Below are 16,836 nucleotides of genomic sequence, written 5' to 3'. Positions count from 1 at the left end.
CTTAAATGACCTGATGGAGCTGAAAACCATGGCATGAGAACTATGTGATGCATACACAAGCTTCACTAGCCGATTCGATCAACCGGAAGAAAGAGTATCAGTGATTGAAGATCAAATGAATGAAATGAAGCGAGAAGAGAAGTTTAGAGGAAAAAGAGTAAAAGGAAATGAACAAAGCCTCCAAGAAATATGGGACTGTGTGAAAAGACCAAATCTACATTTGATTGGTATACCTGAAAGTGACGGGGAGAATGGAACCAGCTGGAAAACACTCTTCAGGATATTATCCAGGAGAACTTCCCCAATCTAGCAAGGCAGGCCAACATTCAAATTCAGGAAATACAGTGAACACCACAAAGATACTCCTCGAGAAGAGCAACCCTAAGACACATAATTGTCAGATTCACCAAGGTTGAAATGAAGGAAAAAATGCTAAGGGCAGCCAGAGAGAAAGGTCGAGTTACCCACAAAGGGAAGCCCATCAGACTAACAGTGGATCTCTCGGCAGAAACACTACAAGCCAGAAGAGAGTGGGGGCCAATATTCAACATTCTTAAAGAAAAGAATTTTCAACCCAGAATTTCATATCCAGCCAAACTAAGCTTCATAAGTGAAGAAGAAATAAAATCCTTTACAAGCAAATGCTGAGAGATATGAAACTATTGCCACAATCAAGATACTAGATATACCTATCACCCTGAAAAGTTTCTTTGTGTTCCTTTTTAATGCCTCCCTCAACCCTCCCACTCCCCATGCCTCCTTCCCTGGACAAGCACTGATCTGCTTTCTGTCACTATTGGCTAGTTTGCATTTTCAAAAATTGTATATAAATGAAATCATACAATATATACTCTTGTTTATCACATCTTTCATTTAGCATAATTATTTTGAGATTCATTTATTCATCATGCTGTATACATTAATAGTTTGTTCCGGCCAGGCATGGTAGCCCATGCCTGTAATCCCAACACTTTGAGAGGCTGAGGCAGGCAAATCAATTGAGGTCAGGAGTTGGAGACTAGCCTGGGCAACATGGTGAAACCCTGTCTGTACTAAAAATACAAAAATTAACTGGGCATGGTGGCGTGCACTTGTAATCCCAGCTAGTCATGAGGCAGAGGCAGGAGAATCAGTTGAGCCTGGGAGATGAGGTTACAGTGAGCCAAGATGGTGCCACTGCATTCATGCCTGGGTGACAGAGTAAGACTCTGTCTCAAAAAAAAAAAATCACTTATTCCTTTTTATTCCTGAGTAGTATTCTACTGCATGAAAATACTACAATCTGTTTATCCATTCATCTATGTATAGACATTTAGCTTTCCCCACTCCTCAGCTTTGAACTATTGTAAATAAAATTGTCATGAACAACTTTGGGTGGACATATGCTTTCATTTTGGGTGGACATATGCTTTCATTTATCTTGAGGAAATGACTAGGAGTAGAATGACTGGACTATATGGTAGATGAATGTTTAACTTTTTTTTTTTTGAGATGGAGTCTTGCTATCGCCCAGGCTGGAGTGCAGTGGCGTGATCTTGGCTCACTGCAAGCTCCGCCTCCCGGGTTCATGCCATTCTCCTGCCTCAGCCTCTGGAGAAGCTGGAACTACAGGCGCCCGCCACCACACCCAGCTAATTGAATGTTTAACTTTTCAAAGTGTTTTCCAAAGTGGTTGTCCTATTTTACATCCCCATGAGCAACGTATGAACATTTAGTAACTACTCATTGTTGCCAACACTTGACATGGTCAGTCTTTTTAGTTTTAGCCATGCTAGGATATTTAATATATGTATTATATGTACATACACATATTAATGTACATATAATACATTAATATATGTATTAATATGTTGCAAGGTTCATGGGTCAGTTACTTTGAACACAAGATACATTTCTCCTAGAAATATTGCCCTTCAACTGACACACCAGCCAAAGGCAAGTGGTTACCCATAGCTGAATTAGTGCTCATATTAATTGATTTTTTAACAGATTTTAAAATAGAATTTCTAAGCCTGAGACTCCTAAGCCCCAAGCTGCAACTTTAGGACTCCTGAACCTAAGTACCACACTCCCTGAGCTATGATTCCCTCTAAGCCCTGGTCTGATTGATAAAGGAAAAGATAAGGAGAGAAAGCTAGGCTTATTAACTACTTCTTTTTTTTTGAGAGGGGGTCTCACTCTGTCACCCAGGCTGGAGTGCAGTGATGCGATCTTGGCTCACTGCAGCCTCTGCCTCCTGGGTTCAAGTAATTCTGTCACCTCAGCCTCCTGAGTAGCTAGGATAATAAGGGCATACCACCATGCCCAGCTAATTTTTGCATTTTTATTAGAGACAGGGTTTCACCATGTTGGCCAGGCTGGTCTCGAACTCCTGACCTCGGGTGATCCACCCACCTCAGCCTCTCAAAGTGCTGAGATTACAGGTGTGAGCCACTGCGCCCCGGGCTTTTTTTTTTTTTTTTTTTTTTTGAGACAGGGTCTTGCTTTGCTGTCCAGGCTGGAATCACTGCTCCACGCAACCTCTGCCTCTCAGGCTCAAGCAATCCTCCCACCTCAGCCTCCTGAGTAGCTGGGTACACCACCACACCTGGCTAGTTTTTTTTTTGTTTTTTTTTTTTTTGTATTTTTTGTAGAGAGGGGTCTCACTATATTGCCCAGACCAGTCTTGAACTTCTGGGCTCAAGTGATCCACCTGCCTCACTCTCCCAAACTGCTGGAATTACAGGCGTGAGCCACTGCACCCAGCCCTTATTTGCTTTTAAAAATTTAATGACTTTTGCCAGGCGCAGTGGCTAATGCCTGTAATCCCAGCACTTTGGGAGGCCAGGGCGTGCGGATCACGAGGTCAGGAGATTGAGATCATCTTGGCTAACACGGTGAAACCCCGTCTCTATTACAAAAATACAAAAAATTAGCCAGGCGTGGTGGTGGGCGCCTGTAGTCCCAGCTACTCAGGAGGCTGAGGTGGGAGAATCGCATGAACCAGGGAGGCGGAGCTTGCAGTGGCCCGAGATTGCACCACTGCACTCCAGCCTGGGCGACAGAGCAAGACTCTGTCTCAAAAAAAAAAAAAATAAATAAATGACTTTCATGTTTTACACAAATGTCCACATAATGAGTCTATAAGGAATCTGACAAGCAGATGGCCCACTCAAATTGGGTAATTTGAAAAATTTAAGTATATACACAATTTAGAAGGTCAGAATAGGGTACAGGGAACTCATAATAGGACAATACCCCAAGCCTAGTCCTGCCTAGGCCTAAAGGAGACAGGGAAAGAGTGGTTTCTAGTGATTACTAGAACCCAGAAACTTAGACAATTGTGTGGAGAGGGCTTTCAGTTGAGGGACACTACCAGCCTGCAGCCACCTTTAATGCAGGGAGACAAGGGAATAAATCCTCTAACCTCTTCTTCCTCCAGTTCCCTGTGGATGCTTCCCAAAGACCAAACCCACAAGAAATCAGAAATCATAGAAGGCGGGTTGCTGTGGCCCCTAAATGTCAACCTCTTGGGAATAGCACTGGGGGAGAAAGGGACAGTGTGTATCTGCAAGGCCAAAAGGAAACTGTCATTACAATCTCTCCTGTCTTCCCTTAAGCATCCACTCCTGTCCTCCAAGTGAAAAATTCACGTCCCCAACATAAGAGATATGCAAAGGCTCACCAGTAATTGTGTCATCTTCTGGCGATGTCAATTCAGTCTTTTTTTTTTTTCAAGACAGGGTCTCACTCCTGTTGCCCAGGCTAGAGTACAGTGGTGCGAACATAGCTCACTGCAGCCTTGATGTCCCAGACTCAAGGGATCTTCCCTCCTCAGCCCCCTGAGTAGCTGGGGCCACAGACGCACACCACCGCGCCTGGGTAATTTTTTGGTATTTTTCATAGAGAAAAATACCATGTTGCCCAGACTGGTCTTAAACTCCTGGGCTCAAGTTTTACCATGTTGCCCAGACTGGTCTTAAACTCCTGGGCGCAAGTGATCCACCTGCCTCAGCCTCCCAAAGTGCTGAGATTACAGGCGTAAGCTACCGTGCCCAGTCGCTGTTTTCCTCTACCACCTGTTTCGTGTTTTCTGTCAGAACTCAGCTGGTTGGGGTTCTTTATCTTGTGGGGTAGCTCTATCATTGATTCCTGGTGAGTCTGAGTTCTTAGTGGTCTTGTTTTATTGGATGGCCATGTTTTCTACTGAGTAAGACTATTAGGTAAGCGAGAACTAAAGAGATGCCCCCGTGAATCCTCTGCATTCCAGCTGTGGTTCTCTTTTCCCTTATTGTGAAGTAATAACCTAATTTCTTCTGGTATCAGGATCAGTCACTCTGGCCAGTAGGATAGCTCTCTTCTCTGCCTGTTTGCTCAGAGGCATGAGAAGCCTAAAATGGTCAGGGCTACCAAGTAATTGGAATCATCACCATATTTCCTGGTGGAGGAACTTCTACAGGTTCCAGCATCTTCAAATCCTTTGAACTCAGGATAGTGGGGAAAGGAAGCAAAATCTTAAAAGGGCTGTTAGGTACAGCTGTGAGAGGGTACGCCCACATCCACCTCTTGTTTCCTATGCATTCTGGCTCTGGGGAAGAGGGCCTCTTAACGTTCACTGATGATGTAAAGCATGTACTGGTAAGACAGCAACCCAGGCCGGGCACGGTGGCTCACGCCTGTAATCCCAGCACTTTGGGAGGCCAAGGTGGGGGATCACCTGAGGTCAGGAGATTCAGACCATCCTGGCTAACATGGTGAAACCCCGTCTCTACTAAAAATACAAAAAACTAGCTGGGCGTGGTGGCACATGCCTGTAGTCCCAGCTACTCGGGAGGCTGAGGCAGGAGAATCACTTGAACCCAGGAGGCAGAGGTTGCAGTGAGTCAAGATTGCACAACTGTGCTCCAGTCTGGGTGACAGAGTGAAACTGTGTCTCAAAAAAAAAAAGAAGACAGCAACCCAAACTTACAGAGTTGGTTCCATTGAATCTACAGTAGTCTAGACACTCTACCCTTTATCAAGCCAGGTTATTCTAGGTAATGGGGCACAGGTTAAATCAATGAATTCCAGGAGTGCAAACAGATTTCTTTCTTTCTTTTTTTTTTTTTTTGAGATGGAGTCTCGCTCTGTCGCCCAGGCTGGAGTGCGGTGGCGCAATCTAGGCTCACTGCAAGCTCCGCCTCCCGGGTTCACGCCATTCTCCTGCCTCAGCCCCCAGGGGACTACAGGTGCCCGCCGCCACGCCCGGCTACTTTTTTGTATTTTTTAGTAGAGACGGGGTTTCACCGTGTTAGCCAGGGTGGCCTCGATCTCCTGACCTCGTGATCTGCCCGCCTCGGCCTCCCAAAGTGCTGGGATTACAGGCGTGAGCCACCTGCGCCCGGCTGCAAACTGATTTCTTTACTTTCCTTGCCACAACATGAGTCCCTTGATTAGAGACAATGTTGTGTAAGATATGATGGCTACAAATCAGGAATTCTCTAAGTCCAAAGACAGTGATTCTGATAGAAGTGCTGGAAGCAAGGAAGAGAAATCACTATTCAGAATATGTGTCAGATCTTGTGGGGGACAAACCACTATTCCCTCCATAATGAAAGAATCCCAATGTAATCAATGTATCACCCGATGGCTGGCTGCTGGCCCTGGGAATGGTATCATATCAGAGGCTCAGATTTGGCCTTTGCTGTGGGCAGGTGGGGCACTCAGCAGTGATGGTGACAAAATGAGGGGAAGTCTACATCTCTGAGTTCATCGCTGGCTCTATTCCTGCCACTATGGCCACTTTGTGCATAGGCTCATTGAGAAAACACTAGAGTGACTGGAGAAAGAGATTACCTGACATCCACAGGACAGGTTTTCTTGTCCACCATCTGTTCTGAAATATCCCTTCTCATGCTTTTCTCCCAAGCCTTCATGACACCAATTTTCCTCAATTGTTTTCTCCAAGTCCCTAACAATCTGGAAAAGCTACTTCCTACTGTTTATAAATCATTTGAGATCTGAGCCATCTCTTCTTTCACACAAAGTGGACAATCAGAAGTACCATTCAAAGTTCTGCCCATTGGGCGGATTTCCGTTTGCTATGGTTTTTCACGGCTATCCCTGAATGAATCTATGCTACAGAAGCCAGCGTACCTGGAAGACCTGTCAGTAAACTAGACCCATTTTCCTCCATCAAGTGGTCACAGAAATCTTCCCCTGGGGCCATGTGTATGAGGTGAGGGAGGGCAGTGAAGCAGAGGACCAGGCAATGCAGGAGGCCAGGCCTCTTGCTTGTGCAGTTTGCTTCACTCATGTAGGTTCGGGAGCCAAGTAAACTGCACAAGCAGGTTGATTGCAAGTATCCCACTTCCATGTGTAATGTAATAAAAGAAAAACTTCAGCCAAATTCAATTTAAAGAAGTTTAATTGAGCAATGAACAACTGGCGAATCGGGCAACCCCCAGAATCACAGCAGATTCACAGAGACTCCAGCGCAGCCACATGGTGGAAGAAGATTTATAGACAAAAAAAGGGAAATGACATACAGAAATCAGCAGTGAGGTACAGAAATAGCTGGATTGGTTACAGGTTGGCGTTTGCCTTATTTGAACACAGTTTGAACACTTAGCAGTCTATGAGTGGTTGAAGTATGGCTGCTGGAATTGGCCAAGACTCAGTTATTGTTACAGGCGCATACTCTTAAGTTAGGTTTTCAATTTTGTTCGACTATTAAGCTAGGTTACAGTTCATCCACAAGGACTCAAATATAGAAGTATGGAGTCCTTCTCAGGCCATATTTAGTTTGCTTTAACAAATGGAATGCTGCTGCGCATATAAACAGCTTTATGGTTCAGTGGATATTCCCATGCATGGTGGGTAGTCTGGGTCATACAAACATAGGGCAGCCCATGATAAGGCTTTCAGGCTCTACCAAGGTGCAGGAGCAAGCCAGAGCCACCTTCCAATGATAATAATCACCAGCAGGTCATGAGCTTCCTATTGAGGATTGCCAGAGGCTCCATAAGACACCTCTGTTGGTCAAAGGTATTTTGAGTATCATTGAATCTGTGGGGTCAGAAGGCTCAAGTGACAAGACAGCTGGTACCACAGTCTGGATCTGCCTCAGAACACTTTCGTGCTCTGTATCCCACTCCAAACTGTCAGCTTCGCAGCTTCCTAGGTGATGGGTTCAAACAGTATGCACAAATGTGGCTTGTTGCCTCCAAAATCTAAAGAAGCCCCAAAAATGTTGTGCCCCTTTGTGGTGATCAGTGCAAAGCAGGGCAAGTTACTTCTCACTCTTAGAAAGTGAGAGACTTACCCCAGGCTATTGCACCCCTCAAAACATTACACATACAGCAGGCTCCTGAATGTTCATGGACTCTGTCTCCTATCCTCTGGCATGAATGTGACTTACTAAGACATCTAGGATACTTGCTACTTTCTGTTCCCCAGTTCCAGCTAGCATTATGTCATCATTGTAAAAGATGAGAGTGACACGATGTAGGGTATCGAGTTGATTACAGGCCCTTTAGACTGTTTTATAACAGAGACCAGGAGAGTTCATGTGGCCTGGAGACAACTAAGTAAAGGTATAATGTTGCCCTGCCTTGAAAATGTGAACTTCTTCTGATTTTTGTTAATTATGAAAATAGGGGAGAAAGGAATATGCCAGGTCAACGACTGTAAATGGACACTAGGGCCATATTGATTTGTTGAAGTAAAGATACTACATCCAGATCATTGTTATGTTTGCCATCACCATCTGTTTAAGTTTGCAGTGATACACAATCATTTTCCATAACCTGTCTGACTCTTACACTGGCCAAACAGGTACGTTGAATGAGCATGTGATAAGGATCAAAGCACTGCATCTTTTAAGTGTTCGATGATGGCACCAACCTCTGCAACTCCCCTAAGGATGGGGAATTGCTTTCAGCTTACTATCATGAAGGAGGGTGGTGGTGTGGTTCCAGGGTCTTCACTTGGCCCTTTCTACCATAGTAACTCTCACTCCATAAATAGGTAACAAATATGGGCGTCTGCCTGTTACTAAGTATTTCTAGCCCCACTGTATATTTTAAGGCTGGGAAATAACCACAATGTGGATCCAAGGTCCTACTGGACCAACCGTAAGATGAACCTGGGCCCAGACTCCACCAGTAATCTGAATGGTGGACCCCATTGGCATTTTTCAGGTCTCCTAGGATAAATGTCTGTTCAGAGTAAGTATCTAGTAACTCCTGAGAGGGTGTGTTATTTCTCTTTGCTCTATGTATAGTTTCTTAAGTAAATGGCAGTAGGTTCTTCCAGGGAAGAGGAGATGGATCATTCATGATAAACAGCTATGCCTCTACTATAGCATCCGTCCTCAAAGGATCCACTCTTTCCCTCTGTTGAGGGGCTTTGGCTTAGATCTGGGACCTAAGAGACCAAGATTTCCCATTATGTAGATTTGAGGTTTTCCCAGTATAGCCCCAATTTTTTCACCTGTATATATCAAGAAGAACTTCAGTAGTGACCATAGATTTCAAGAGATCCTATAATGATTTAGTTGTTGCCACAGATGCCTGTGGGCCAAAAATCTCTAATTACCTCTGTCTCTGTGACTTACTGTAGCTGGTGTACTCAACTGTCTTTGACAGTTAAATGCTGCCATTTGGCCTCAAGCCTCTGGGATCCCATATTCCCATGAGATCAGAAAACCCAGTACTTTTGCAATTTCCCCCAAGGTTATCTCTGGCCTCTCAAGGAGAGTCATCACCTTTTCAAGCAGGTTGGTATCTTCCCACTGATGCACTTCCTGCGGCTTTGGTGACAAGCAGATGAGAGGGTGGCTGAGTAGTTGTTTGTAATAGAGAAGCACTGCTCTTTGGTATGCCAGGGAAGTTCCAACATTTTGACCTAATTAACTATAGGCCATAAGCAGGTCATGAAACCGACTCAAACAAGATTGTGCATCAGAATCCCCTGGAGAGCTTGTGAAAACACAGATTCATGTGCCCTACCCCATAACTCTGATTCGGGAGGTCTTGGGTGGGGTCTGAGAATTTGCATTTCTGAGTTCCCAGATGATGCCAACCCTGTTGTTTGGGAACACGGTGTGGAAGCCACTGTTTGATATTTCAACCTCATTATATCAGAGGCCTAGAGAAGTTTTTCTCAATCTTTAATATGCACACAAATCACCTGGGAGGCTTGTAAAATACAGAGTTTTGCTTCAGTAGGTCTCGGGCGGATTCTGAGATTCTAGGATTCCATTCAGCTCCCAGGTGATGCCACTGCTGCCTATCCACAGACCACACTGAGTTTCAAGGCTCCAGGCCATGAGTTCAAGCTCAATTAACCAAGGCCATGAGTTCAAGCTCAATTAGCAGATCATTAATGTCACTCTTGGGTGGCCCATGCAATACATTAAATCCCAACCCATCTCTGTGAGTGTGGCTCAATAAAGCCATGTATTTTTTCTCCTTGGTCTAACATCCTTAGGATTCACTACCCCTTAAGGGCTCCCCAGGCTCCTGACAATACAGTTTGGTACAATCCTGATCTAAACTTCTTTCTGTGTACAGGCTATCACTACTCACTTCAGGACTTGTAATTCCTTTCAGTAAAGGCCTAGTAGTAATGAGGGGCAGGTGTTGGGTGGAGGGAGGTCCTGAGGGGCACTGGCCTCAGCTTGTGTGACAACTGCCCCAGGTGCAGGTATTGAAAAATTTTTATGTAGGTAAGAACTGCTTCTCTCAAATAGTGGAGGCAGAGTTCCCTCGCATAGCTAGGGAAGTCCAAGGGAGTCTGGAGTTTCAAAATTCTGCTTTACCCACATTGATCCAACCCCTGTTTTAAACTCCACTCCTCTATCAGTGCCCTCACCTTGGCAGAAAAGGCCTAGTGAAGTTGGTGTGCAACCCAATTAAATGTTGTTATAATACTCAGCATTAGGAACTGGATGTGGCCCACAGTGTCATCTGCTCTGTGAGTATAGGAGACACTTCATCCTTCAAAAGCTGCCACCTAGGCTTTCTGATTATCCACTTACAATCTCAACTGCAAACTCACCGTTTCATTTTTCCTTTATTCTTCATATACTTTCTAGCACTGTCAAAAGAAGCCAGGTGGTCCCATGGTCTATATAATCATTACTAATCACCGTAATGTCAGTGCCACAGTACTTGATCTTCCAATGCCTTGCCCTCTTCCTGCTCTTCATCTCATGCCCACACAGTGATAATGTGAATAACCATGATGCTGCCCTATGACAGGGGTTATCTGTGTGGCACTTACCACTGGCAAGTAAGTAAATGCACTATCCAAACCAAGATTCCCAATCTGAGTGTCTTTCTCCTGGGGCCACCTGTAGTAGCAATTTCTATGTCAGTCAAGATCCCACAGAGGCCGGATGCGGTGGCTCACACCTGTAATCCCAGCATTTTGGGAGGCTGAGACAGGTGGATCACGAGGTCAGGAGTTCAAGACCAGCCTGGCTAAGATGATGAAACCCCATCTCTACTAAAAGTACAAAAATTTGCCAGGCACGGTGGCAGGCGCCTGTAATCCCAGCTACTTGGGAGGCTGAGGAAAGAGAATTGCTTGAACTCAAGTGGCAGAGGTTACAGTGAGCCAAGATCGCGCCACTGCACTCCAGCCTGGGAAACAGAGTGAGACTCCATCAAAAAAAAAAAAAAAAGAAAGAAAAAGAAAGGCCAGGCGTACACCTGTAATCCCAGCACTTTGGGAGGCCAAGGCCGGCGGATCACAAGGTCAGGAGATTGAGACCATTCTGGCCAACATGGTGAAACACTGTCTCTACTAAAAATACAAAAATTAGCTGGACGTGGTGATGCATGTCTGTAATTCCAGCTACTTGGGAGGCTGAGACAGGAGAATTGCTTGAACCAGGGAGTTGGAGGTTGCAGTGAGCTGAGATCACGCCACTGCACTCCATCCTGGTGACAGAGCGAGACTCCATCCTGGTGACAGAGCGAGACTCCATCTCAAAAAAAAAAAAAAAAAGAAAAAAAAATTCCAGAAAGAAATAGATGACATACTCTGGATAGCTTAAACAGAGTTTAATAAAGGCACTATTTACAAGGATATGAGTAGGGCATAGGGAATTCACTAAGCATGGTACAGTACCCTGGGGCTAGTAACAGCATGGCACCATTACCACTCAGCATTAATGCTAAAATGAAGATCATAAGATTGATAGAACAGACTCTTTGTGGCAATAAGATACCAAATTATAAACAGGACCTAGGCTATGCCAGGCAAGAGTTAAGTCATGCACTCCTACACTTAAAGGATAAACTGTGCTCTAACTGCCACAAGGGTTTTCTTTTTCTCTAGCAGCTAAACAAATGCTAGTCTTGAGATAAGCAATAGTAAAAAAAAGTTGAAGCTCATGCCAACCATGACTAACTGAACCCTGTTGCACCAGCCGCAACTATAGCCTTGATTGGACAAGAGACTGGTTTCAATAACTTTCCCCTGATAAGATCACCGATTATGGACTGGTTCTGGCTGGTTTACAGAGGTTGTGCATTTATGTGCGTTCATGTCCTGAAAAGACCTTCTGATGTACAGGACCTAATTTTTAAATGTTATGTATAGGGCCTAACATTTAAATGTTAAGTCTCCACCCCAAAGTGAACATGGGTTGTACCTAACATGCATGCTTGTTAAATATGCATGCGTCAGGACCACCTTCATGAATATTTATAATCCTCCTGTAACCTGTTGAATATGTATGTTTAGCCAACCCATTCATCATAAAGCTCTTACCCCAACCCCTCCTCCTTCGAAGTGCCTGTCTCTGGTCTTGCCTGGAGGCTGTGCTTCCCAGCCTGCAGGATGCCACCTTGCAAACTATAACTCCTTATAAGAAATAAAGTCTCCTCACCTTTCCAAACTTGTAGATTTGTGATGTTTTTTAAGTTAACAGGTGGCATGTGCCTGTGGTCTCAGCTACTCTTGGAGGCTGAGGTGGGAGGATCCCTTGAGCCCACAAATTAGGAGTTCAAGTCCAGCCTGGGCAACATAGCAAAACCCCATCCCTTAAAAAACTTTTTTTTATCTAAAAAAAAAAAAAAAAAATAGCTGCCCTACGTGTTCTACCCAACTCCAACAGAATGACATCAAAGTAACTGGAACATAATGGCACAGAGCAGAGCATTTCAAAAGACGGTATCAGGTAAAACTGACAACATTTAATACAGTCCCAGCTGAACAAAGATTTCGGCTCTCTTTGAATGATTTCATAGGTAGACATCAGCTAGTCCAGCCTGTGTTTTTGATGAACAGTGCTTAAGATGTGCTCACTGAAGTGAGATCACCCAGCCTGTGGCTTTAAAGTGATAGCTGAGTGACGGACGGTAATTTCCCATCTATTATGATAAGACTCCCTTTCCAAAGGATTTTTCTGCATTCTGCTAAGTGACTCTGGTTTTCATTTCCCTAACACATTTTTCTTCCCTGAATGCCTTTCTAATATGCCTTGTTTAAATAGTCAGTGGCTTATTGAAATTTGCAGGGACTTGTTTCTTCCTGCTACAGAATGATTTTTTTTTTTAATGTCACCTTGATTTGTTAGGATGCATTTGACCTCCTGTCACTGACAGGTGAAGGGGTGAGGTCTTCTTCTGCAGACAGTAAAGAGCAGGCAGTTTTATTTCTTAGATCCTTTTACAAGATTTGAGGAGTAAGGAAGAGACAGCAGATGGTTTTGAAGAGATTCAATCACCCATGGGTACTGCTGCAGAATGTGGGTCCTGCAGGCATGCAAATATTCAAAACAAACTAAACCTTTAAATAAATAGAGACCATGCCATTACCTTCTCAATTTGGGACCATAGACATTGATATATACATTTTAACTTAATATCAACATGAAATCAAAGTGCTATGTTCATCTTTTAGTGACCACAGATGGTACAAATACCAAGGTAGATGGAAAATATACCAAGTGATGGTGGGCTGGGGTACCAGTTACTCCACCTGAGGATTACATTTTATTTTTTGTAAATCTTTACCACTAACGAGTAACGTATATAGAGTAAAGTGTGCAAATTTAAGAGTATGGCTCAGTGTATATATATATTTATGTGCAGTGTGTGTATATGTACTTACCTATCATCAGATCGAGAAGTAGAACATTTCTAGCACTCTGGAAGGTTCCTTGTGCTCTCTTCTAATTATCACCACCCTACCCACAAGGGTAATCACTATCCTGACCTCAATCGCCATAGATTAGTTTTACCTGTGTTTGATTTTCACTTAAAGGAATGATACGATATTACTTCTTTTGTGTCCAGTTCTTTTTGGTTCATTATGTTGTGAGATTCAGCCATGTTATAATGCGCATCACTAGTTTATTTCTTTTTATTGCTAAAGAGTATTTTATTGTAAATATATATCACAATTCTTTATTCTTTCTGTCATTTATGGGCATTTAATTTCTTTGAATAAATTTAACAAGTTGCAAATGAATATTTAGCAAATTGCACTCAGATTAAAATTAAAAAAATCTCTTATCAGAAGTTAAGAAATACATTTTCCTCCTCCTCGTTGATATCCAAAGACAGTTCTGAAAATGCCTTTTCTTCTCTATTATAGCAACACCTAGTGGCTTGAGAAGGCCAGGTCTAGAGGCATGCATTTACGGCTGGGAAACACTGACTTTTAGTTTTAAAGACCTCAGACAGCACCTAGACGTCCGCTATAACCACATAACAATGGTCCCCATCTGAAACCATTTAAGTCAGAATCTTTGGAGGAAGAGGCCAGAATTGGTAGGTTATAAAAGTTGCCCAGATGATTTTAATGTGCAGCCAAGGCTAAGAGCTACTTATCTAGACCAGTGGTTTGCAAACTTTTGTCAAATAATCAGAATCGCATTTCAAACACAGAATGCTGGGCCCCACCCACAGAGTATGTTTCAGTAGGTCTAGGGCAGAGCCCAAGAATTTGCATTTCTAACAAGTTTCCCAGGTAATGTTGATGCTGCTAGTCCGGAAACCACATGATAAGAACCACCGATCTAGACTAAGTCTGTTATTTAACGCAAGAAAAAAACTGCAGGCCAGACAGTTGAAGCAATTTGCTGGAGTCATGGAGTCAGATAGTGACAAAGTTGTAACTAGAACAAAGGCCTCACGATTACTTTCCTCTCATCAGATATATCTAAGCTTGGATACTGCTGAATGTTATGCCATTTGAAGCTATGTAAAGAGATCACTCCCCCGCAATAAAAATGTAAAACAAATAGATGTTTGGAGAGGTGGGTGAGGTAACTCTTTTCCATAAACGTATTTGCAAATACGTAAACATCCTGAGAAAGTGGAAGCAGAACACATACACGAGGACCAGTACTTGATGAGGACAAGAGAGATGGGAAACAGGCTGTGGAGTTCCTTTCGGCACCCTGAATGTTAACCCCTGCTCAGGAAAGGGTGCATCTGTCTTCATCATGCCTCTCTCTCCTCCCCTCCTCCAGCCACCTCCCAAAGGCAGAACTGCCGCAACCTGCCTGGCTCATATGGTGGCAAGTCACCCGGTCAGGAGACACCCTGGCCAGTAGTTTATCTCTTTCTTCCACATCTCTCCCATAACACAAGATTTACTGTGTTGCTGTATTTTCCCATGACTCCTAAATCTCACTCACACTTGCCCCTTACAATAAGATTTTCCCAAATATGGCTGGCTTGTCCCCAACAGTTGTGGCCCACATCTGCCAGTTAGATAGCCCTGTGCCTGAGTCTGTAGTGCAACAGCTGTGGGACTGGGTGTGAGCCTGTCCTCCTAGCTATGCTAAGCATGCCGTAATGACATAATACCCTGGCAGCTTGGACCTTTGCCTGCTGAGCCATTTTGGCCTGGCTTAGTGGCTCCCTGAACTGTATCAGGGTGTCACATGGCAGGAGAGCTTTGCCCGTGGAGCTGGGGAATCTGTATTTTAAATACATGTTACAGGTGATTCTAAAGTACACTTCTGGGAAGTGTGGACATTTTCAGCTCAGGATTTAAGAAGGAACTGATTTATTCTACCAATGGGAACAGAGAAGAGAGAAAGGAAACCGCATCAGCCAGAGATTGCAGGTGCAGGGCATTCTTATGTAAGATATTTAAAAAACTGTTTTCTGCAGGAAAAAACCGATGAAGATTAATTTTTGAATAAGGACATATGCAAAGACTTAAGGACTGTCTGCTATGGAATAAAAGGCAGCCAGCCTAGTGGTGGATAAGAGCAACTTGAGGGGGAAGAAACCCCAAACAGAACAAAACAAAGAGGGTCTAGAATATACCAAAACAATCTCTGCAACTACAGTGATTACATCAACAGTTTCTTAGGAAAAATCAGGCTAATACCAAAATTCACATTTTGGCTTTGATGGTTTGCTGTATAAACAGTTTTCATCATTAAAGGAAGGTCCAGTTATTCTTTTTCTCTTTCATGAAGTCCCTGATTGAATCACCTCCTCCTTCCAGCATGTTTGTTTATTTACATACATACAGAGACACAAGTACATATATACATATATCCTATTACTGGCATCTCACTTTGACTTAAAGATGATGAAACCCATTTCAATCACAATCTCAGGGGATGCCACTTCCCTTACCTCCCCTGTCACGTTGGACATACCCGCAATAGACCCAATACAGAACAAAACAAAAATTCTTAGAAGTTCATACTGACTTACCTACTGAGGCAACGTACCAGACTATGTGTTCTTTACATGCCTTCCAATTCTAAAAATCTATAAGAAATCACAACTGCACACACAACAGGTGCTCCACAGTTTTGTAAATGATGCAGTACGTGCCCAGGCATGGCAGCAGATAGTCTTTCCGGCATCAGGAGTCCAAACCTCTGTCAATACCAGGATTATTATCCACACTGTTAGTTTCTTAACGTGAAGGATATCTTAAAATTGATGTATAACACATTACAGACTGCGAGAAAATATTTCCAAATTATATCTGATAAAGGACTTGTATCTAGAATATATATAAAAGATTCATAACTCAATGGTAAGCAAACAACCCAATTTTTTAAATGGGCAACACATCTGAATAGACATTTCACCAATGAAGATATAGGATTGGCTAATAAACACACGAAAAAATGTTCAGTCGGCTGGGTGTGGTGGCTCATGCCTGTAAGCCCAGCACTTTGGGAGGCCAAGGGGGGCGGATCACAAGGTCAGTAGATGGAGACCATCCTGGCCAACATTGTGAAAACCTGTTTCTACTAAAAATACAAAAATTAGCTGGGCATGGTGGTGTGTGCCTGTAATCCCAGCTACTGGGGAGGCTGAGGCAGGAGAATCACTTGAACCTAGGAGGCAGAGGTTGCATTGAGCTGAAATGGCACCACTGCACTCCAGCCCGGGCTATAGAGCAAGACTCCATCTCAAAAAACAAGGGGGGGAAAAAAAAAAGAAAAGAAAAGATGCTCAGTCAACATCATGAGTCATTAGAAATATACAAATTAGGCCAGGCATGGTGGCTCACACCTGTAATTCCAGCACTTTGGGAGGTTGAGGTGGGCAGATCATGAGGTCAGGAGTTTGAGACCGGTCTGGCCAACATAGTGAAACCCCATCTCTACTAAAAATACAAAGATTAGCTGGGCATGGTGGTGTGCGCCTGTAGTCCCAGCTACTCGAGAGGCTAAGGCAGGAGAATCACTTGAACCAGGGAGGCGGAGGTTGTGGTGAGCCAAGATCCTGCCACTGCACTCCAGCCTGGGCAACAGAGCGACACTCCATCTGAAAAAAAAAAAAAAAAGAAAAAAAAAGAAATATGCAAATTAAAACCACAGTGAGACTTCACACACACTAGAATGACAATAAATCAAAATGCACTGACAATTAC

The 16,836-nt window shown here is 43.6% G+C and overlaps 1 protein-coding gene across 1 annotated transcript in view; it reads right to left on the bottom strand.

Moving 5' to 3' along the window:
- Window positions 1–11,001: 11,001 nt before the first annotated feature.
- C13H9orf85 (chromosome 13 C9orf85 homolog) overlaps window positions 11,002–16,836 on the bottom strand; it is a 75,855-nt gene continuing 70,020 nt past the window's right edge. Inside the window, exon 3 of the mRNA XM_054520046.2 lies at window positions 11,002–16,730. Coding sequence (XP_054376021.1) covers window position 16,730 — 1 coding nt within the window. The 3' untranslated portion in view covers window positions 11,002–16,729. The remainder of the gene's footprint in view (window positions 16,731–16,836) is intronic.

Source organism: Pongo abelii, chromosome 13, assembly GCF_028885655.2.
Source record: "Pongo abelii isolate AG06213 chromosome 13, NHGRI_mPonAbe1-v2.0_pri, whole genome shotgun sequence".
In the NCBI taxonomy this organism is placed as follows: Eukaryota; Metazoa; Chordata; class Mammalia; order Primates; family Hominidae; genus Pongo; species Pongo abelii.
The sequence above is the reverse complement of the archived record's forward strand: the minus strand, read 5'-3'. Positions and strand labels throughout refer to the sequence as shown.